Consider the following 21643-nt stretch of genomic DNA (forward strand, 5'->3'; position numbering starts at 1 on the left):
TTTGTGTGCGGCTCCCCATGGTGCGCTCTCCTCTGCTCGGGTGTATGAGCTTGCCCGCTTCGAGGGCACCCAGGCGCCCCAAGTCGTCTTCCTATAGGAGTCGCAGGCGTCGTCCAGGGTGCGGTTCTTCGCCTGGCTGCTCATGCAATGTTGGGTCCACACACGTGACGTGTTTCTCAAGAAGACGATTATCTCACCTAGATATGAGGAGTGTCATGTATGTGCCTCCGCCCCTAAGACGACTAATCACATGGTCTTCGAGTGCCCTTTACCGTCCAGTGCTGGCAGCACCTGGGTGTGTGTGTCTCTAGAGCTACGGTACGCGCTCTGCACTCGCTCGATGTCTCCAACGCCGTCGTGGGGGCTTCCCCCGCAGTCTTTGTCCAGCTTTGTTGCTGGCGGCTCTGGAAGCACAAGAACGGTGTGGTGTTTTAGAGGCTACCACCCTCCCTGTCCGGTGTCTTGAGCGGTTGCAGGGAGGACCCGGTAATCTTGCGTGGCCACCTACGTGTGCCTGGTCGCAGGGACGCCGATGTATGGCTTTGTGCGTTCGCCCATCCTCCATGGTGTGCGTGGTGTGGGTTGATCATGTGTGTCTTGGTCCCTCCCCCCCCCCTCTCTCTAATCCTTCTCTTGAGTTAGCCTCTTGGCTACGGCTTTAAACGGTTGTTGTTATCAATCTGGAGCCTGCCCCATCGAAAATATATAGAGATTCGGTTGGGGGATTCCACCCCCCCCCCCCCCCCCCAAAGTTGAAAAAATCAAAAAGAAAAAGTATTAATAATCCGAATCAAAAGGGGAATATGATTCGAGGAAGCAAACATTGATTATTAGGCAAATTGAGCATAGTTGGGATGACTATGTTTCTGCGGTGGAATCTATCCATCCGATTATAGTTTTAGACTTGGCACGGCTTGTCCCATTTTTCTTGATTTATTTCAATATTTTCTGCGTTACTCTCTCATACTGATATAGTGTGCATGTAAACTACAAAGCGTTTGTAACAACTTTATTATCTTAAATATCTGTCGTCCCAATCTCTTGGAGGTTTATAAGGGTCGGATGTTCGTGTGTGCGTGCGGTCATAGAGATGAGTGTAACCAGGCATTTACATTTTTATTGTTGGTGAATTTTGAGTAATCTCTATTCAGCCTTTGGTCTAAAATAGTCGGTTTTGTTTTAAGTAGGCCTAGAATAGAGGCTCTTGCCGGAGATGCTTTTAATCCCTACAGTAGTGATTACCAATCACACCCACCCTGCAGTTAAACCCAGTCTGTGGCAGAACAACGAACGCTCCTGGCCGTCCTCCGCTCGTATACACGACCACTAGTTAGTGACCAGAGGAGTCGGGAGCCCCTATGGCCAAGCGAAAGGCCTCGCTTCCGGTGATCCGCCGCCGCATAGGCGGTGTTGGTTTGTTGCGCTGGGCGGTGCGGGTCGCCTCCAGCATAGTGCTCTGGACGGCGCTCCTCCAGCTCTCCACCTTCTTTGGTCTTCCCCTCTCGCCGCTCCGCGCCGCCCGGCCGTCCTGCATAGGGAACCGCAATACCTCTGCAACCGCCTCCGCCGTAACCGCCGTCGCCTCCGACGATGTAGGGGACCTTGCGCCCCCAGCTCTACCTACCAGGAGTAAGTGGTTCTTGTCTTCTTGATCTCGCCGTTCGGCGATTCTTTGTTCCGGGTTGGGTTCTTGGAATCTGGTCCTACCTACTCTAGTCCTCCTTCGTTGAGGGGATCGCTATCTCAGTAGCGGCAGTCCAAATGTGGTTGCTGACAGCATTCGTTAGATAGGATCGAATCGTTTACCGGGAATCGAACGAACGAGCCCAGCCAATTTGAGTCATTCTTGGTGTAGATCGTTAATCTGATGCCATTGGGATGTTCGGAAATTCATGATTGCAGAAGTTGTGAGTTCATAGTTGCATGATTTCTCTTAATTAGTGCATGTCTTGGTTCCTTTTGTTTTCAATGCTGATTTGGTGGGTTGGTCAAAAATGGATTTCGATGGGCTCTTGTGACGGAGACGGGCTAGAGAATAATTGATTGTTTTGGTGTTGTCTTATGCTGTTTCCAGTTAGTTGGTGAGTTGGGGTCGCTTTGGTCCTGTGATGCGAGTCCTTATGACAGAAAGTGGGGGTCTTAATTTGTGTTTTGGCTTGTTGACAAGGTGCATTTGTGTCGTTTGCTTAGGAATGCTAGGTCTAATATCTGTTGTAGACATGGAGATAATTGGTATTTTAAGGGGAAAAAACTTTCTGTTTCGGCAACGTGGCAGTTTTTCTCTGTCACACAGTGAGGTTCTAATCACCATGTTAGTGATACATCCAACAGAAACTGTTTGTAGCTCCCTTTGCAGTAAATTTTATTGCTCAAGAATACAGTTTCCTCATCTTTACCTGAGCCTACTGTGTAGTTTGATTTTGACATCTATGCAGCATCAACTGGTAGTGGTGTTGATAATAGCACAACTGTTTACTCTGGCGCAATGATAAGTTCAGGCGGAGTAAACCTTTCTTTCTCTCCTGCAGGATCTTACCGAAGTAACGGTTATCTTCTTATTTCATGCAATGGCGGTCTGAACCAAATGCGAGCTGCGGTTAGTACTGAAATGCGAACTCTCCTGGTCTTGTGTTACTGAAATGTTAGCTTTCATCTACAGCTATAGCGTCCAACTACCCTGTGCTAATGCTCCATGAAAGCTTCTCTTGTGCAGATATGTGACATGGTAACTGTAGCACGCTATTTGAATCTGACCATGGTGGTACCTGAACTTGATAAGCAATCCTTCTGGGCTGATCCTAGGTGTGTGGTTCTCACACTTCCTTTCGGTGCTTGATTATGCAGTTAGAACTTGCAATTGCTGACTCGATTTATTTGTACTTTGCAGTGATTTTGGAGATATATTTGATGTGGATCATTTCATCTATTCTTTAAGAGATGAGGTGAAGGTTATCAGAGAACTCCCACATAAGTTTAATGGGAAAGTTCCATTATCAATGCAACCAGTCAGCTGGTCTAGTGAGAAATACTATTTGAGACAGGTTAGAAGTAATCTTCCTCCAAGAGATAGATTTATACTTCTGTTCTATCCTCTGCTTGATTCTTACTGTCAGAGCTGTCTTCCTTCCAGATCTTGCCTCTTGTAAGAAAGCACAAGGTTATACGTTTTAGCAGGACAGATTCTCGCCTTGCAAACAATGGCCTTCCTCTGAAGCTCCAAAAGCTTCGCTGCCATGTTAACTACAATGCATTAAGATTTACACCATCCATTGAGGCCCTAGGCAACAAGATGATATCGAGTCTCAGGAAAACTGGATCTTTTGTTGTGCTTCATCTGAGATATGAGATGGATATGCTCGCCTTCTCTGGCTGTACACATGGATGTTCTGGTCAAGAAACAGCAGAGCTCACGAGAATGAGGTTCCTTCGGCGATACAGCTTTTCAGTTAACCATTCTTTCTCCTCCCATCCTTTGTATTGAATGTTCATTTTTGTCTGTTCTTTGGACCTCAGGTATGCATATCCCTGGTGGAAAGAAAAGGAAATAGACTCTGAGAAGAAAAGGCTCGAGGGACTCTGCCCGCTTACACCTGGGGAAACAACATTAGTGCTCAAAGCTCTTGGTTTCCCCAGGGACACTAGGATATATATTGCCTCTGGTGAAATCTATGGTGGTGAAAAAAGATTAGCTGCATTAAAGGCAGAGTTCCCTAACATCGTAAGCAGATCATAATTTAACATCCAGGATTTCTTGCTAACATTAAAATGATGCTTATCTGATATTCAAACTATAGGTGCGTAAGGAGATGCTTTTATCTGAAGATGAGCTGCACCTCTTCCAAAAACACTCGACTCAAATGGCAGCCCTGGACTATCTTGTTTCTGTCGCGAGTGATGTCTTTATTCCCAGTAATGATGGAAACATGGCTAAAGTTGTGGAAGGACACCGCAGGCATGTCTATTTCTGACCTTCCTAATATGAGCATATTTTCTTCTTGCCACCATGTGTATGTGTTATTATGATATGATTAGCTGGGTGGGAAGTCTAGTGTACAGCTATCTTGTGGGTGTAGATGTTTGCTTTGAAGAATCGCGGCTATAGTGAGCAAAAGTAAAATGAACACCCCTAGGTTAACTGAGAGGTGTATATGTTGCAAATGCAGGTTTATGGGCTTCCACAGGACTATACAGCTTGATAGGAAGAAGCTGGTTGAGCTTATAGATCTTTTTGAAGACCAGGAGCTGTCATGGAATGAATTCTGTGCTGCTGTCAAGGAGCTACATGAGGGCCGAATGAGCCAGCCCACGAGAAGAAAAGTCATCGCAGGGCAACCTAAGGAAGAAGACTACTTCTATGCAAATCCTTATGAGTGTCTTGGGCCTGCTAGAAAGAGAAGGGAAAAGCTAAAACATACAGAGACATAAACACTACACTTGGGTGCCCGATTGATCGGTACAGAAGGCTGAAGTTAAACACGGTAACATGGTTTGACAGCTACATCTAGATGCCCATCCTAGTAACCTGATCAGCTGACTGCAGTAGTGGCATAACAAGCTTCAGCAGCCACCTCATGTACCTAAGACATGCTCATATTTTTTCGCCGAGCCTCCACTCATGAAGTTGTAACACTGCTGTTCATGAGCAACCTATAGCTTAGCAGAGTATTCTTCTGGATTGGATGATCCACATGGGGGGTGAAGGAGCTATGCCACCCAGAGGCTTGATGAGGGTTTCCCAGTTCTTCAGGATATCTGATGGTGCGGCCTTACTCAGCTGTAACTGCAACATGTGAGTGAACTGTAATGTAGATCTAACTTCTCTTGGGTCGCACCAGATGCTATGTTGTAGTGTTAGATTGCAGCACTTGCTTTTGATGTACATAAACCTTGTCGAACTCCTCGAATGGAAAATGCACTGCATCCTTTTTGTAAGTGCGAATGACTGGCATGCCGATGCAAGGCATTGAGCTTGTATGACACTGGGGCATGCATGTTTTGTAGACGTACTACACAGGTGCCGCACACCATACTGATAACTTGAGGGAGATTTTTAGTGTATCGCCTGGTAGCCACGATCTTAATATCTGATACCACAAGCATTCCACTTGTTTTGTAAATAAGGGCACGAGCACAAAGGCAAAACCATCTTGTGTACTGTAACTGAAAGCGTACTTCTCTAAATGAATAATTTTAATAGCTCGTGCTTTCGAAGAAACACTTTCATTCCAGCGGCTCATTTGCAGTGTGTGTCATCACACCCGATAACGACAATAAAACAATAATAATGATAATGATAATAATAGTAATAGTAATGCGTGGCTCCAACAGCTACTAGCTAAGTTGCTATCACTGTCAGCAAACCACAAACAAGCACGATGATCCAGGTACATCACACTAAGAAGTTGCATATACTTTACACCCCAAAATCGTGACACAGCAGAAATGCAAATACCCCGGTTAGTTCTCAAACTATACAACCAAAGCTACTCGAAATATGAACATTTGGACCAGATCCCCAACTGAAAAATCAACCAACCATTCACATGCTACCTAACTGCCTGCCACCTTGCTACAGTCATAGCTCCGAAAGTATGGCAGGAATATAGTGAGAAAGCTCAGCAGTAAGAGACTGAAACCCATTGACAAGTTGCGTGTGGAACTCCTGGTCTTCTTCCCCTATCAATCTAAAATGCACACGGATTGCACGCTTGCAGACAGCCATGAATTCAAGCAATGCAGCTATCAGCTGTTGCAGTTCTTGAGACCGGAGCCTGGTTGCAGGCTCGCCAGATAAGAAAGCAGTGCACACACTTAATACACCACTGTTGACCTGCATCACAACATTTTGAGGAAATGAGCAATACAAAGAAATAGAGGAGCAAACAAAGTTAAACTGGTTCATATTGCACAGAGATGCAGAATCACAGCCCTTACCTGAACAGCCACACTTCCTTGGAGTATCCTTTGCAGGCTTTGGAGTCTTGGTAGTTGATCACCTTCAGAGCTCCGTGGTTCTTCTAGTTCATTTCTCAATGCAGCTGTCCTTGTTTCAATCATTCCAATAGCATTCTCCACAGGTGAAAACTCTAGAGATTCAGATTTTATCACCACCAGACGATTTACCAGAGCAGGAAAGGAACCCTCTGTCTGGAGCACTGTGCGTCTCTTCCATTGATCTTCTAGGCCACCTTGCGTTTTTCCGTTCTTTGTGAATGGTGTGTCGAAAAGGAAACGGTCAAACACACGTGCACGAACAGAACCAGTGGATAAAGAGAAAATCCTTTCCCTCCTGCTCTCCAAGTCCTCGTCCTCCATTACAGGATCAACGGCAGTTATTTGTAGATAGCATATACCAGGTTGCAGCTCATCAGCATTGACTTGCCTTGAGTCAGGAATGATATGTAACGTGTGATTCACATCCATCTTGGCCTCATAGGTATGACTAAGCTTCTCCATAATGTCACCCAGACGAACATCCCGCGGCTCCCTAAACACATACTCCCTTTTATTGAGCTTGCCAAATCGTTCCCCATAGAATCCAACTCTGTAGTAGGTAGCATCAATGAATGGGATAGGGCTAGCCTCCTGTTCAAGAATTGACTCATATATGCTTGTGAGTGACGTGTGACATTTAGCCAGCTGCCCATAAGACCTTCTGCTTTTGTACACAGGAATGATAAGTTCCTGGATACTGGCAGAGAAGTGGTAAAGTTCAGCTTGTGCGAAGAGTTTGTTCGCAAGTTGAAGATACTTGACGGCTGAATCCACAGTAAGCTTCGATGCACCATATCCTTCAACTTCTGCTGCAGCAACTTCTGCACCTATATCAGTGCCCACAATAGGGCAAATCCTACAGAGGGAGGCAACATGCTCCTTGCTCCACACAGCATCGTTCCTTCCAACAAGTGCCTGTGGAAGGGTTCGAAGGTCATAAAACTCCATAGAGAAGTTACAGGAATAGAAGAACAGAAGTTAACATTACAACCTGCATGATCACACCAGCTACAGCAACTGCACACTGCGCGGCCTCAGCCCATGACTGCATCTCCTGGTGCGCATCACAAAGGTGCAGTAACCACATAATGTGAAGATCCGGAACAGGGGCATAGGCCAATGCTAGCTTATAGAAACCCTCAGCAGCTGCACACCTGTCCACACTCATCACAGAACCCTGAAAAGAACATTAAAATTTACAGGTTCAGTGCTCAATACTTAATCAAAAAAATCAGATGCATAAAAATGACATCACTAAAAGTATAATCACATATTAGAAGTGTTTCAGTTGTCCAGATGACATGAATAAATGGTAATTTTCTTCAGTCAGCCATCCCCATTTTAGCGCGATATATGCTACTCCTTCCGATCCAAAATAAGTGTCGCAGTTTTGAACTAACCCCAATTCAAAACTGGGGCGCTTATTTTGGATCGGAGGTAGTACATCACTTTTATGGATAGCACAGTAATGATTATTTTGCCAAACTTGCTTACCAAAAGGGCGTGTTCAAGGCCAGCATCAAGGGCCTGGACTAGACACTTTGATAGATGCTTAACCTCTACCCAAGACCACCTATTGTCTGTGGAACCTTCAGCAGCCACTTCCAGTGCAGTAACAGGAAGGCCACAATCATTCAACTGATCCTTACTCCTTACATCAGCCATTTCCTCCAGTGATTTCCTAAGACGCCGAGCTTCACCACTTTCTTCAAGAGATCCATCGGATTTCATCTGAGTTACTTGCACATCAGATAGCAGTTCTGACAAAGTAATAGTCAACATGACCCTCAGCCTTGTGGTGCTCTTGAAATAGTTGAATGAGTTCTATAAGCACAAACAAAACATCTGTATCAGGACAATTCGTTTCATGATTTTATAGAACTCAAATTCAGCAAGCAGCTTACCCTAACAAGGATCTGCAACCCAAGAACGGCCCTTTTTCTAACAGAATCATTTCGGAATACAGCAAGTCGCAAAAGATGAAAAGCAATTTGCTTCAAGAAGCGGTCATTCTCCCTTGCCATCAGTGTTGCACCATGGAGACTAAATATATTATAGACCACAGGAAGGAAAGCTTTCCAAAAAGTCAAGGGCTGGCTCCTAGATAAAAGACCCATCAAGATAGATGTTACACAATCTAGCTTAGCATAGTCAGTCGAGATGCTTCGAGAAGCTGCAGCAACTGAAAACTTATCAATTATTCCCAAGACTTCAAGGCTCACAGCAGTACTAAGATTTTCTTCCCAGAGTTCCTGTAGGAATTTAATGTCAGACTGAAGAAAGTTTAAATCACCACAAGATTCACATGGGAATGTAATACTTACCAACTTTTGTCTCAGTATTGGATGTAGGGACTCTCTCAATGCCCTGGCTGTTGATCCTATTCTTGAAGATTGCGCTTGCGCAAGTGCTTCCCTCAATGAATAGGGTTGATTTGGGGAACTTAGCTGAGGACTAATCCTGTTCCACATGTACCCATTTTCTGGTGTTCCCTGGGGCTGTATTAAATAGCAGTCATGACAAATAACTAACAATTTTCTCATGATAATTTTTCATCACATCTCCTACAAAGTGTATGTGTGTTCAGAACAAGTAAATAAAATCATTCTCCAGCATGAAACAGGCTCAACTCCACCACTGCAGGCTCAGTAGATATTAGTGGAAGTCGAGCCTTATTCTGACACTCAAGTAAACTACTCCTTCAGGGCCAGATAATAAACTTAGTCAGTTGGCATCTTCTGAAGAGTTATGTGATCCTAGGGGCATTAAAAAACCATGCCAAAAAAAAGTAATGGCCAAAGCTGAAAGTATAGCACCAGTGTAGTGAGAAAGACTTGGCTGATTAATCAGTCTTGCTAGCCACATGGTAACATAGTCGAGAATATAACCCTTTACTCACTAATGTTTTATTTATACTTCATAATGATGCGCATTTCATAAACTGATATACATGAACCATACTTAATGTTCTGTTTGGAATATAACACAAGCCAAGTCCAATCAGTTTCTTGTAAGGATGTCTACTGTCCACATTCTCTCCAATAGCATCTTAACTTTGCCAAAAAGAAACAGTAACCAACAATGCTGACAAGCTATTGAAACCTGGTCCAGTGCATGCTATACAAACCTACCCAAGGTGTATCCAACCTACCCTAAACTGCGACATACCAAGAAAGCCAACATGATTCAAGTTCATGCATGTCAGAGCTTATTCATACTCAAACTATTCACCCTGTGAAAAGTACAGGTAGAAGTACTACTGCTGGAAAATTAGGCTCCTATAAATAATTTGGCACCATACCCTTATTTCATGGCGCGAAGCCTCAGACAAATATGCATTAACTGATGGGGATAACCGATCAGAATACTTGGGGGACGCAGGGCGCTCAGCATCAGGGCTCCGAGAACTAGAACCTAGTAGCAAGCTGTCCCCTGTTCTGTTATGCTGCAGAGAGAATTCGGGAGATTTAGTTAAGTTCTGAATAAATCAATAAACTATTGTGAATCAACGTGGTTTTATGGTAACAAAGAAGATTCAGAACCCTGTCATGCAATAGTGCCACCAGTTAAAAGAAGAGTGTGTTTGTCTAAGTTGGAATAAGTCAAAACATGCAACAGGAACGCAAGAAAAAGTTGGATTCAGTCATTCAGATACCACTCCGACAAGTCACCCAAGAGTACTTTGCAAATCATCGAACAAATTGTACACCCCGTCAAAAATCTTTTGTGCACTGAGATTTTACTAGCAGAATTATAATTGAAGTGTAGAAACGTCACACTCAGTCACAGAAGTTGATAACAATGACAAAAACTTCAACATTCTAAATAAAAAAGGGTTGTACGAACCTCAAAATGGGTTATACATTCTTCCAGTAGCTTGAAGAACAATCTGGTTCTAGCAATGCTCTGTTGCCATGCTTTTATAAGAGTTGTGTCATCCAAGTTCCTTATGATTTGCAAAATGACCACTAGCACTTCACGTTTTTCAATGGCATTTAGGTTATAGAACACAGGCATCTCATCCAGAATCTGCAAGGTGTTTTTCACAGGAAAAGAAACTGTAAGAAGAACCGTGTGTATGCCAAACCTTGCAGAGAAACAGAGTTCTGATTATTGATATTCATTTCAAGGAAGTTAATTGTGATGTGAATATCTCAAACCTGTCCTATAAGAGGAAAATACAGCTGAGCAATGTACAGCTTGTCTTCACTTTTTTGATATCGTGCGTCAAATTCATGCTTGCATATAAGAACAACTAAAATACGAGCCGCCTACAATAATGATAAAACAAGAATGAGTTACCATCATATGTGAGATGGCGAAGTAATGCATTGAGATGTAGACCAATTGACCAAAGTACTTCGATCTCAATTGAGATGCTTACTTTCGCTCGCTGTGACAAATCATCATGGTCAAGGGTGAGAAAGATCTCTTGAATAAGAACCGACGAGAGATAATTCCTGCAAAGGGGATATCATGGTAAAAAAATCATCAGAAAATATAAAAAGTGTTTTGATTGGAATTTCAAGAGGATATTTGCACATAATATTATTCTAACATCGAAGCAAAGAATAAACCAGGATTGGTAATGTATAAGTAAAACAGAGTGTAATCATTGTAAGGACTAGAGGACACAAAAGGTATAAAATCATCATGCCATTATATTTATGGAGAAAGTAAAAAAAAATGCCTTGGTAGTTAAAAGAACTTGGGAGTAAGAAGAGTATTAGGAGACCAAAGGCTCTGAACGACATTGTTGGTCTATTAAAACAGTTTTGGCAAACTGGAATATTTATAGTTCCCTAGCTTGGTAATCCACGAATTTAGAGTGGGACCTACCTATCAGTGGGATCCCGACCAGGCATCTCAACAAAAAGATCATGATCACATATTATTTGCAGGAATGTCAATTTGCAATCATGGAGGACTGACTGGCAAACCCCTGCAAACTTGTCCATATACAGTGAAACCTGAAGAACACAAATGCATAGTTATGCATATCAGTATTTGGAATGAAGCTCCTCACGAGCAAAGGGAGGGACAAACTTAAATGTGATTTCCAGCATTACCAGCTCAAAAACTTGGCGTGGCTCAATGATTGATAAAAGATCGTAACAGAAGAAAGCAAGAGTGCTGTTCAAGCGCTTCGCCAAGTTTAAACCCTTTTTACAGCGTTCATGAACCTCAGTTAGAAGGCAATCAAATAGCTGCATGATGCATCTGAAGACTCCTTCTTTCAACTGCAGCGGTGGGACATCTTCACCTAGCACATGGCAGCAAACAATTAGGACCATATTACGTAGTCTAATTAAATATTTATGTATTGATACTGATATACTAATGACTGCAGCTACAAGTGCTCGCTAGTTGGTCCTACCAAGTGGAAGATTGTGGTAGAAGAGACGACTTTGTTCCAATCCCATTGATTTTACAATAAGCTCCAGAAAAAACCAAGCCATTGCCAACACATCATCATAGACAGGTCCAACTCTATAACCTTTAGCCTAAAATGACAAAAGTGTACAATGGTGAAGCAGAGCAGCAGAAAGATGCATCTCTGTTAAAAGTAAGCAGATTGAATGAACAGACACAATTGAAGTACACAAAATAAGCAGAAAAGTATAAGAAAATAACCATTAAAAAGGATATATTGAGTTGCAAATAACAGTAAAAGCAAAAGGTTAATAATCAAGTCCGTTATATTAACTAGTCGCTGATGCAAATACTTATTATTGGTGCAGGTGATGTGTATCATCAACAGTGCAACACTTCCAACGACAGAATCTTGTTTCCGTTCCTTTGCACAGTAAAATCAATGCCATGTTTAAGTACAATTACATGGTATCACGTTTTGACACCTGAGAGCAGTGTGGCAGTAAACAGTGCTAGCGGCCAGTGGCATCAAGGACATAATTCAGGCATTAGGACGTCTCAGCAGCAACCAGAGTTGGAAACGTCATTGTTGCGGCTTATATGATTCTGGCATGACTATGGTTCAGTTCATGCAGACAACCACGAGCGTCGGGTGTCTACGCGCGGGGGAGGGGTAGCAGCCAGCCAGAGAATCAGCAGCATGCATATCCTATAATTTGTTAGATGCATATTTGTCAGTGAATATGATGGTGTCTTCAGCTTTTGGCTGCACTAGATGTCCTTGTTAGGCGGACAGGTATATAAGTGTTATCATCCTTCACATCGTAAACAACAAAGAAATCTATCAGTCTCTCTACGTCCTGCCATGCACTCCCCTTGATATGATCGTCTCCAGTTTATTGGTTGCACTAGATATCCTTGTTAGGCGGATGGCTATATAAGGGAATTATCATAAGATGAATAACAATTAACAAAGAACTCTAACCTAGTCTCTAAGTCCTGCGCATTTGGCTGACTATTCTAGGTATAGTCCTCACCAAATCGTCACCCTCATTCAGACAGATGTTTACCCCAGTAACCTAGCACCATTTTACCTCATGTTGTCAATGTATGTTTACCCCCATGCATTAACAGGTTCATACATAAAAATTTAAACACGGCATGAAATCAAGTAGAACGAATTCAAATTTCATTACTTCAAGCAGAGAGAAGAAATCCATACTAACCTTACTTCGAGCTAGACTTCCCCAAACAGTAGACAAACCAGGGTATACAGGTGTCTGCCGATCACCGAAGTCGTCAAAAGCAAAATCAACATAATTAACGAGAAACTTATTTCTCTCAGCTCCATCAGATGATTCCTGTTGCACCCTGCGATAGAAATGCATCCACTTTAACACAATTTGAGGTACATGGTCATGACTCCTGAATGAATAATTCTACTTAGAGGTAATCGTAAAATATTTTTTTAAAGAATTAAAGCCAGACATTCAGATTTTGCTAAAGATGAGAGGAGCGCAAAGATCTTGTGTGATAGGGCCTCTAAAGACAAATATTACAAAGATTTTGTTGTGCTGCAACATATGCAAGTGCAATCAGCAAGTGCTCCCATAAGATAAAACTTAACAGTTTATACTTCGCTCAAAATGCAGCACCACTTTAGTGAGCACAAACTAAGAGAATCAGACTTCATGACACATGAGAAGAAAATGCCATCCAAATATTCTTTTATTTTTTCCTCCAGCAAACGATAGGCCGTCTAAATGTTTGAAATTAGGATTTTGAGAAGTTGGACGAACATGGAATGCTAGAGCTCTTGAAAGAAACTGGCGCACAGCTGCACACAAATATCAGAGGGATGAGGATAAACCAAACAGTAAAACAGGGAATTACCGGGTTAGAATATTAACCATGGCTCGAAATGCAGCAACCTGCAAGAAAAATAAATCTATAGGGTCAAAACTAATGTGTAATATCATCAAGATAAACACTCGGCAAGAAATGTAGTTCAGTCAAAACGTTATGCAGAATGGAAACATAATAAGCAAAGTAACAACCTGAAGGGTTTCACCACCATCGCCAATAAGGTGTAGCAGCATATTGAGTATTGGTTGAAGAAATTGTAACAATGCAGTAGATTCAACATTCTTTAAACTATTTATTGCCTGCAACCCCCCCAAAAAATAAGGTTAGACATATGTATCGTCGGTATATGGTGCAAGTACCAACACAATGTAAATTTGTGCAAAATGCCACAAACAAATATTGAAATACACAGTGCAGATTTTTAAGCTTCATGCACTAGCCAACGCAACCAAAAGTCCGAATGATGGAAAGGGCTAGGCAATCCACATATACACTTCAACACCCTAAATTGCGAAAGCCAGGACTTGAACACAAGACCTTAGGCCATGATACCATGTTAAGATTCATGCACTAGCCAACGCAACCAAAAGTCCGAACTGATGGAAAGGGCTAGGCAATCCACATATACACTTCAACACATATAATTTCCTCTATGCTCTAGAACTTGGCCATATTCCATATCTAATTAGACATGCAGAACATAACAAATACTGCACAACTTTTTCCATCTTTTTACATATTCCAATAGGTATCATCCAGGCATAACTCAAAGGTATATTATTATCAAAGCCATTCAGCAGGGGAGGGATCATGAAAGAAACTAACATCAGAAGCTCCAATCTAAGCCATTCAGCGGTAAAAGGATACCTCAAGAAGCTCAGAACCCCAAGGTGGACTTGTATGTAGTGTGTGACGGTCATACTCAACGAAAAAGTCCCTTATTCTTTCATTAACTGGAAACAACGAAGAGCAAAGTCTTAACCGCAGCCTGAAAACAGTTTTTCCATCCTCCAGGTAGTCCATTTTTTCCTGTATAAGTATTGCAACTTTCAGGTACTATTTACAGCAAATGCATTTGAGGATAATTCTGCAATCACGGTAGAAAAACAGCAAAAGGAAACAGGACAAGTAGCAAACCTTTCCACTTTCCTGCAGGTAATGCGGAACAAGCTCTCGTAAAATTGGCAAAGACACATCCGAAAGTAACCTATTGGATTCAAAAATTGCTACATATCAAATTCAATTTCATTCTCATCAACTCACGGTAATATTTAAGAGACTGCAAGCACTTCAGAGTTCCTCGTGAAACTTGTGGTAGAAGTAGAACTGAGTAGATGGCCCTTCAACATTACATTGAAAGAAAAAGCTATGTGCCCAGAAGTACACTCATATGTTATGTCCAAACACTGTGCTAGAAAGTACAGTAAGCAGTATGCACTTGCAGTCTTGCTAGTGAACAAGCACCATGGTGTTTACATACTTCTTAGTTGCACAAGTTACAAGAGTAAATTTTAAATTTAATAAGGTTAGTTAATTAGCTAGCCAAGCTAGGTGGCAATAAAGCTTCACGAGTTAAACAATACTATAAAAGATCGCCTTACAAGTTTTAGCAAGAAAGCTTAGCTCATATATTCACTTTCTGTCACATAAACAGAGTTAAGTTAAGATGATAATAAATCATGATTCATAACGCGTTGACTTGAATGTGATCCCACGTATGAAGCGACAGGCTCAGACTAGTTCCATTTAATCATTTCGTGTATACAAAAATAAAGATGACAATCTAATACATACTGAATGTGTGTCGACAGTGGAAGTGCAGCATATCCCACAATCACCTGAAGGAGCACAACCATGTTAGAAACCAGCAAAATAAACATGAAGAGATGAACCAACTGTATTAGTGGGTTCTAATTGACAAGGAACAGAAGGCCTACTGGTTTAGGGGCTTCAAGTTTCATTTGGAGATCTACATGGAAAAATGTGAACAGAAGATGATGTTGGGGCGTCAATAGAGCAGGCAGACTGATCTTAACTTCGTCATGGTAGCAAGACATTCTTGTGCCAACAGAAATTTGGGTATGAGCACACTTCTGTAGTGTTGCATTTTGATCCCTTGGATGGACAGCCTGAAACCCCATATATCTAGTCGCTTAGAACATTGAACAGACACCACCAACAGAGCAAAAGGGGTATGATAACTTCATGAACAAACCTCTACCGGAAGTTTACGTATGTCAGAATCATCCTTCCTCAATTCTACCCTTACAAATAGATTTCTTTTGCGGCTCAAGCTAACAGTCAATGGGTACACATAGAGGCAATGGAAAAGTTGTGAAAATGGTTCACTCCGAGCCATCATCCGAAAGTCAAAAGCTTGAAACTGTAACAAGAAAGAATGCATCTCATATGAACAGAAAAGACATGAAATCCTACAACATAAGTTTCAAAATTGAAAACTGAACACAAGAGGTAGATGAGGAACTCGTCTAGTTACATTGTTGCCATTCTCTCCATTGGAACTTTGACCATTCTGGTGTGTATCTTTCTTGACAATGGCACTAGAATTCAGAGAACTGTGGATCCCATCAATGCTATTCCTGCTGTGTCTGCCATTATTGAGCTCGCCAGCATCATGCAATTCATTGGTTATGCTCCCACCTTCAGAAATGGTATCCGCCTCATTACGGTCATTATGAAGTTTTTCCACCTCTAGCCTTAGCACACCTTTCACTGGTTTGTGTACTTTTCGTTTTGGATCCTACAAGCGACACAAGAATTGGCATGATTAATTAGTTAATAATCACTGAAGTAACAACATTAACTGACTTTGTTCAGCTATAATGCTTACTTGGAGGGAGTCTTCCATGTAGCTTTCCTTCACTTTGTTTAAGTTTGATATCTCAACAATAACAGAACTTCCACTTGAATAATGGTTGAGTTTTCCATCTGAAGTGAGTTTGGAGATAGGCTCCACAATGCTATCTTGAGAACTTGAGCCTGACATACTTGGTGCTAAAGGGCTGCTAGGAGAGGCAGCATCACCACCAGCATGGTTGTTTTCAAACAGAGGAATCATTGCCCATGCAAATGGCTCTCTGTATGGCATGACTCGAGACCAAACTTGCAGCTTCTGCTTCTCTTTCTCAGTCAAGTGCACCTGTCACAAAACTGAGCATTAGAGTAATGGAACATGCGATTAAAGGAGGGAGATTTATTTCTTACAGGTTCTTTACGGGAATAAATGGAAGGAGTTACTCCCCCTTCTTCAGTAGCAGCCTTTTCTAGCTGGATCAGAAGGCAGATTGATGGTGAAGGGGTGTCCAATGAGAAAACACCCCGACGGTCCAAAGATATATGAGCCTGGTCAAATGCGAAAGGGATGAAAATGGTCAGCGATTTAAATTATGTTAATATGGAATTTCAGTATATTTGACAAGCTACAACTGTTTCTATCTGCCGGTATCAGTAGCAAAATTTTGGAGGATAGAAATATTGGCCCCGAACGGAGTAATAAACGTTGCTCCTTACATCTTGCATTTCTGTTGGAAGTATGTGGAAGTAGAAGTCCTCCGATAGCTTTTCTCTCCTATCTCTGTTGTACAAGCAGATTGTACCGCTAAAAGGTTCTGCACATGATACATTACCAAAAGGTAGGTCAGTCATCATGCTGCGAAGTATAATGAGAACATATTGCAGTTTAGAAGTGTTGAACAAACACGTAGAAATAATAGTTTTGCTCACCGACTAATCCAGTTTGGAATGACAAAGACAATACCTTGACTGTTATCTTCAATCCACTGCAAGCAGTAGAGATCAAGTTATAACATGTGACCAGTAAGTAGTAACAAAGATTGCCCAGAGTAAGAAGTGCAAACAAAAGCAAAGAGATGTAATGCTTGAGTGTGCAGCTTAAAGCAAACCTGCTGTGTGTTGCAGGGAGACTTTCTGGCAAGCGTTGGCCAAATATTAAAGATCTCTCATTGTCCCAATCAAATGCAGGTTCATATGCCGGTAAAGGTGAGAGAGTACAATGCTGAAAAAACAAGCAGGGCAACATGTCGTTAATGCTGACATCAAGATGACAAACCTCATACCATATATGCTATTGACAATTGGTCAAATGGATTAAACAAAGAAAGGTCACAGCTTAATTGCTCAAAAGCTTAAATTGCTTCTGCTAGAAATATTCATGTCAACAGTACTGTGTGGAATGTACCTTGTTTGCACTTCGCACAGGAAGTAAAAAAAAACGAAGTGAAAAAGTACTAGTCGACTGAACGCATAAAGGATCGACACAAGTGGTACAAATGAACAAAAGTTCAACAGGAAAGTATTGTAGTAGCTGAAACAAGGACAAGATAAATGCATGTATGAGCAATTCACAATATAGTTTTTATTATCCAATATGAGGAGTTGAGGACCAAGACACTAGGGTTAACCGCAGAGAACTTAGTTTAGCATTTAGTCTGCTACTAGAGGGGCAAGAAAGAAAACATATGGTAAGAATCCACCTAAAACAGAACTCTAGTGAATATGCACTTACTTTTTTTGAAGATGAAGCAGATGCTTCAGTTTCATATATTTGCCTCCCTGAAGTGCTTGGCATATCATCCTCAGTAGTTTCCTCGGGCTTGGAATGCCTAGCGTTGCAAAGCTGCAATTCTATGACAAAGCAAATATATGAAATATTAAGTAAACCATGTATAAGAAGCTAATCCAGTCACAAGGATGTTGGATTACCTGTTTCTATGTCGGTATCAGGTCCCTCAAAAATTTGATTCTGAAAGGACGGTGGCGCGACACTCTCATAGCGTCCATATTTGAAGTCATCTTTCACAAAATCAGCGTTATAACACTGTACTAGCTCATTTAGATGTGGCCACTGTTCCAAATTCTCATTAAGCTGAAAAAACAGAAAGAAGCTTAGCTTTTTCATCCTTAATTCTCAAAATTGCAGCCAGAAATTGTTACTTTTTCCTGATTGAAACCCGAAGGAGCAAACTGAATTATCAACCACTAAAGATGCGCAATATTAATACTAAGGACATAGCTCTATCATGGAATGCCATACGTGAGAACGATGGAAAATGTATAGCCATGGATCATATAGTAGTAGTCAAGTACTGTAGTTCCATTCTTGGTGGTCTACTAATACAGTGAACAATTCAACTCATTGTCCACATATGGGCACACATCCAAAATGGACCACTCAATGAGCTCATTCCCAAAATAGCAGCAAACCAAAAAGCAACATAGCGTTGCGAGGCTAAGCATAAGAAAAGATTAGCTATCTGTTGAAAACCCCAACAGAAGCACCCTGGAAATAAGGAGATTAGACAACTATATCCTGCAATGCAGGTTTGACATGAGCAGCACATAGCAAGCAGCAGTTCACCACTAATACCAAGAGCATCAGTTTAAACTCCTCAGCTCTCCTCTGACTGAAGCATGCGTACGTTAAGAAACCCAAAACCCTAAGCAACGAATGCGGAGAGATCTGGAGCACACACAATTCAATGCCATTTCAAACTCAATTCAATGCCATTTCAAACTCTGGGGCTTCCCAGGTAGTACCACCTTGTATGCACTAGCACAACACTCGACAAAACGGGATATACAAGAGAGCCGCATTGGCACAACCAAATCAAGGAAACACGCAGGGGTAGGGAGTGAGACGTACCAGTGGATCCAGCTCCAGGTTCCGGCCACAAGGCTGCCTTGGAATCCGCTTGAACCGCTGTCCTTCCCCGGCCGCCGGGGAATCCATGGCCGCCACCTGAGCCGACAGATAATCCACCAGCAAACCAATTCAGGACAAATCCGTGCAGCGCTGGCTGCACTAGCCAACAAACATCACCATCAACGGACACCCCGGTAAAAACCCGAGAAAACGCCGTACCGGAGAGAGGGAGGGAGCTCAGGATCTCGGCGCTGCGGCCCAGATCCGGGCGATGGAGGCGAGGCCGACGAGAGGCGCGGCGCGAAGGAATGAATCCCCTTCCCAGTCCCACCCACTGCGCCAACCCGAGGCACCGAGCAGCAGCTAGTAGAAGGCAAAAGCAGGGGCGGTGAAGGCGAGGGTGCCGCCACTCATTGCGCATTGCTTGCGCTCGCCATCTCCTCTCTGCTCCGCTGTGCTCTGCTCCGCTCTCCCCCACCCGAGGGTTTGGTTTGGTGAAGTGGAGAGGAAGCGAAGCAGGTGGAGTTGGGAGGATGAGTGTTTCGTCTTGGTCTTAGTGGGAAAAAAAGGGGAGGGGAAAAGGGAAATAATAGAAAAACAAAGATTTGGTTTGGCTGCTACCTGCGCATTTGTTCGGGCTTTTAAAAATCTTTCGACGAGAAATATGCCTCCGCTTGCGCTGCGGCTGCTCTGGCTGTGCCGCAGAACAGAGATGCTTCGCTGTCAAGACTCAAGAGTGTGAATGAATGACACCACAAGACTGTCTGTTGTGTCTGCCATGGGGCACACAGCGAGGGTTGCTTACTATTCGTACTGTCGTAAAAAGGGTTTTGTTTTGTTTTGCTACTGTATATAAACTGGACTTCATGTTTTCTTTTATTATGTGGAAATAGTTTCAGAGCGCCGATTCTTAAATTATTAATTTTTTTTAGAGTACGTCAAAGTCGTACCATATCTTTATAAAAGGCAGAAGAAAGTTGTACAAGAGATGGCTCTAGCTGGATGAGAACATCCGAGCTAGTCCAACACCCTTTACACCCGACACAACACTCTAGGGCTACTCTCTCACAAATTGCGTCAAACTACCAACTCCAAACCTAGCTAGACTCCATTGCTTTACTTCGCGGAAGATATCGTTCACCAGCTCCATTGAGGTCCTCTGTTTCTGCACCCTGTTGAACACGCGGGCGGTCTTTTGCTTCCAAAGCTCCCAGGCTACAAGGATGACAAAGGTATCATATGCTCTCTTCAACCTACTAGGCATACTCCCCCTAGTCTCGATCCACCACTCCAGAAAAGTGTCCTCAGCTACCGGTGCCCTAGTGGTTAAATGGAGAGTGTCAACGCAGGTGTGCCACACCTGTCGGGCATATTCACACTTAACCAAGATGTGCTCGGCGTTGTCTTCGTCCTGCAGGCACGTGTAACAGGTCGAGGGATGATCTTGTAGCCCATGCTTTGCCCTCCGATCCGAAGTCCAAATGCGGTGCTGGACCGCCAGCCAAATGAAAATTTTGCACTTCAAAAGCGCCCAGCTCTTCCAGATGCACGAAGCATAGGGGGTGTGCTCGTCACCAAGGCATAGCCGCTGATAGGTCGGCCTCGCAGTGTACATGCCGGATGGATCAGCTGGCCAAGCGAAGTTGTCTGGGCCGATAGGATCTCTTTGCACCGTGCTAATGGCGTGGTTGAGCTGCACAAGCTGCAGATGTCCCGTAAAAGTGAGCTCCCCCTCGACATCGTGCAACCAACGGCCCTCGTCCAGGCCTTCCCTGACAGTGCACCTATTCCTTGTGCGCACAGCCACCATTTTATGGATCATAGGAGCAATGTCAGCGATGGCGAAACCATGGATCCAACGATCTCTCCAGAACAGGACCTTAGTGCCCTCCCCAACTTCGATTTTCACCATGCTGTCAAAAACTGCTCGAGCATCTTCATCTTTGATCAAGCTCAAACCCTGCCATGGGCACTCCGGATCCGTACGTTTCAGCCACTCCCATCTGACTCTTAAAGCAAGTCCCTGCAGCTTAAGGTTCCTGATCCCCAGCCCTCCAAAACACGTCGTCTTACACACCGCGTTCCAAGCGACCATGCATTGGCCGCCCGAGGCCTTCTCCTTGCCAGCCCAGAAAAAGGCCCTCATCCACTTGTCCAACTCCTCGAAGACCCAAGCTGGCGCATCTGTGACCATGAAATGATGAATTGGTTTCGCAGCAACCACAGACTTAACCAAAACTAGCCGTCCCAATCTCTGCAGTAGGCCACGTTGCCATCCCGGGGCACACTTCTTCGCACTATCCAACATAGGCTGCCAATCTGTCCTTTTTAGTTGGTGAATGGCAAGCTGTAGGCCTAGGTATTTGCAAGGGAACGTAGCAAGATTTCACTGCAGCAGACTGTTAACTCTAATCCGGTCCTCCTCGTCTCCATGGATCAAGATAGCAGAAGATTTTGCATAGTTCACTCGCAACCCAGATGCATCTCTGAAGGCTTTGAGGGCCATGGTGACGAACCGTAGATCCACCTCGTTAGGTCTGACAAAGAGTGCCACGTCATCCGCATAGATAGATACACTTTGGTTAGGTTTTACTCCGGTGAAAGGTCGCAGCACTCCCAGCTCAGCTGCCTTGACCATAATGCAGGACAGGGCATCCATAGCGATGATGAACAATAGGGGGGGAAACCGGATCACCTTGTCATAACCCTTTTGCTAACACAAAACTT

At 43.1% G+C, this 21643-nt stretch overlaps 2 protein-coding genes across 4 annotated transcripts; one reads left to right on the top strand and one right to left on the bottom strand.

The window, feature by feature from the left end:
* The first annotated feature begins 1249 nt into the window (after positions 1-1249).
* LOC123092250 (rhamnogalacturonan I rhamnosyltransferase 4) lies at positions 1250-4932 on the top strand. The gene is made up of 8 exons (XM_044513961.1): positions 1250-1629; positions 2529-2596; positions 2714-2802; positions 2888-3041; positions 3131-3420; positions 3514-3718; positions 3795-3952; positions 4164-4932. The coding sequence occupies exons 1-8, from the start codon at positions 1359-1361 to the stop codon at positions 4423-4425; spliced, it is 1497 nt and encodes a 498-aa protein (XP_044369896.1). The 5' UTR covers positions 1250-1358; the 3' UTR covers positions 4426-4932.
* A 339-nt stretch (positions 4933-5271) lies between these two features.
* LOC123092249 (guanine nucleotide exchange factor SPIKE 1) lies at positions 5272-19533 on the bottom strand. Of its 3 annotated transcripts, none has more exons than XM_044513960.1 (31): positions 19136-19530; positions 18917-19012; positions 17977-18139; positions 17780-17898; positions 17157-17269; positions 16978-17033; positions 16765-16862; positions 16459-16596; positions 16085-16393; positions 15731-15994; positions 15449-15616; positions 15171-15362; positions 15028-15071; positions 14371-14440; positions 14101-14262; positions 13425-13532; positions 13261-13298; positions 12594-12738; positions 11372-11498; positions 11064-11251; positions 10834-10964; positions 10379-10454; positions 10155-10265; positions 9841-10023; positions 9296-9439; positions 8319-8492; positions 7899-8246; positions 7489-7818; positions 6986-7171; positions 5935-6909; positions 5272-5830 (listed from the first exon to the last, which is right to left on the bottom strand). In XM_044513960.1, exons 2-31 carry the CDS (start codon positions 19001-19003, stop codon positions 5576-5578), a joined length of 5502 nt encoding a protein of 1833 aa, XP_044369895.1. In that variant the 5' UTR covers positions 19004-19012; positions 19136-19530; the 3' UTR covers positions 5272-5575. The 3 variants fall into 3 exon arrangements, with proteins under 3 accessions (XP_044369895.1, XP_044369894.1, XP_044369893.1); XM_044513959.1 differs by having other exon boundaries at positions 11064-11257; positions 19136-19528; XM_044513958.1 differs by having other exon boundaries at positions 7899-8492; positions 11064-11257; positions 19136-19533.
* Positions 19534-21643: the final 2110 nt, after the last annotated feature.

This window comes from Triticum aestivum, chromosome 4B (genome assembly GCF_018294505.1).
Source record: "Triticum aestivum cultivar Chinese Spring chromosome 4B, IWGSC CS RefSeq v2.1, whole genome shotgun sequence".
In the NCBI taxonomy this organism is placed as follows: domain Eukaryota; kingdom Viridiplantae; phylum Streptophyta; class Magnoliopsida; order Poales; family Poaceae; genus Triticum; species Triticum aestivum.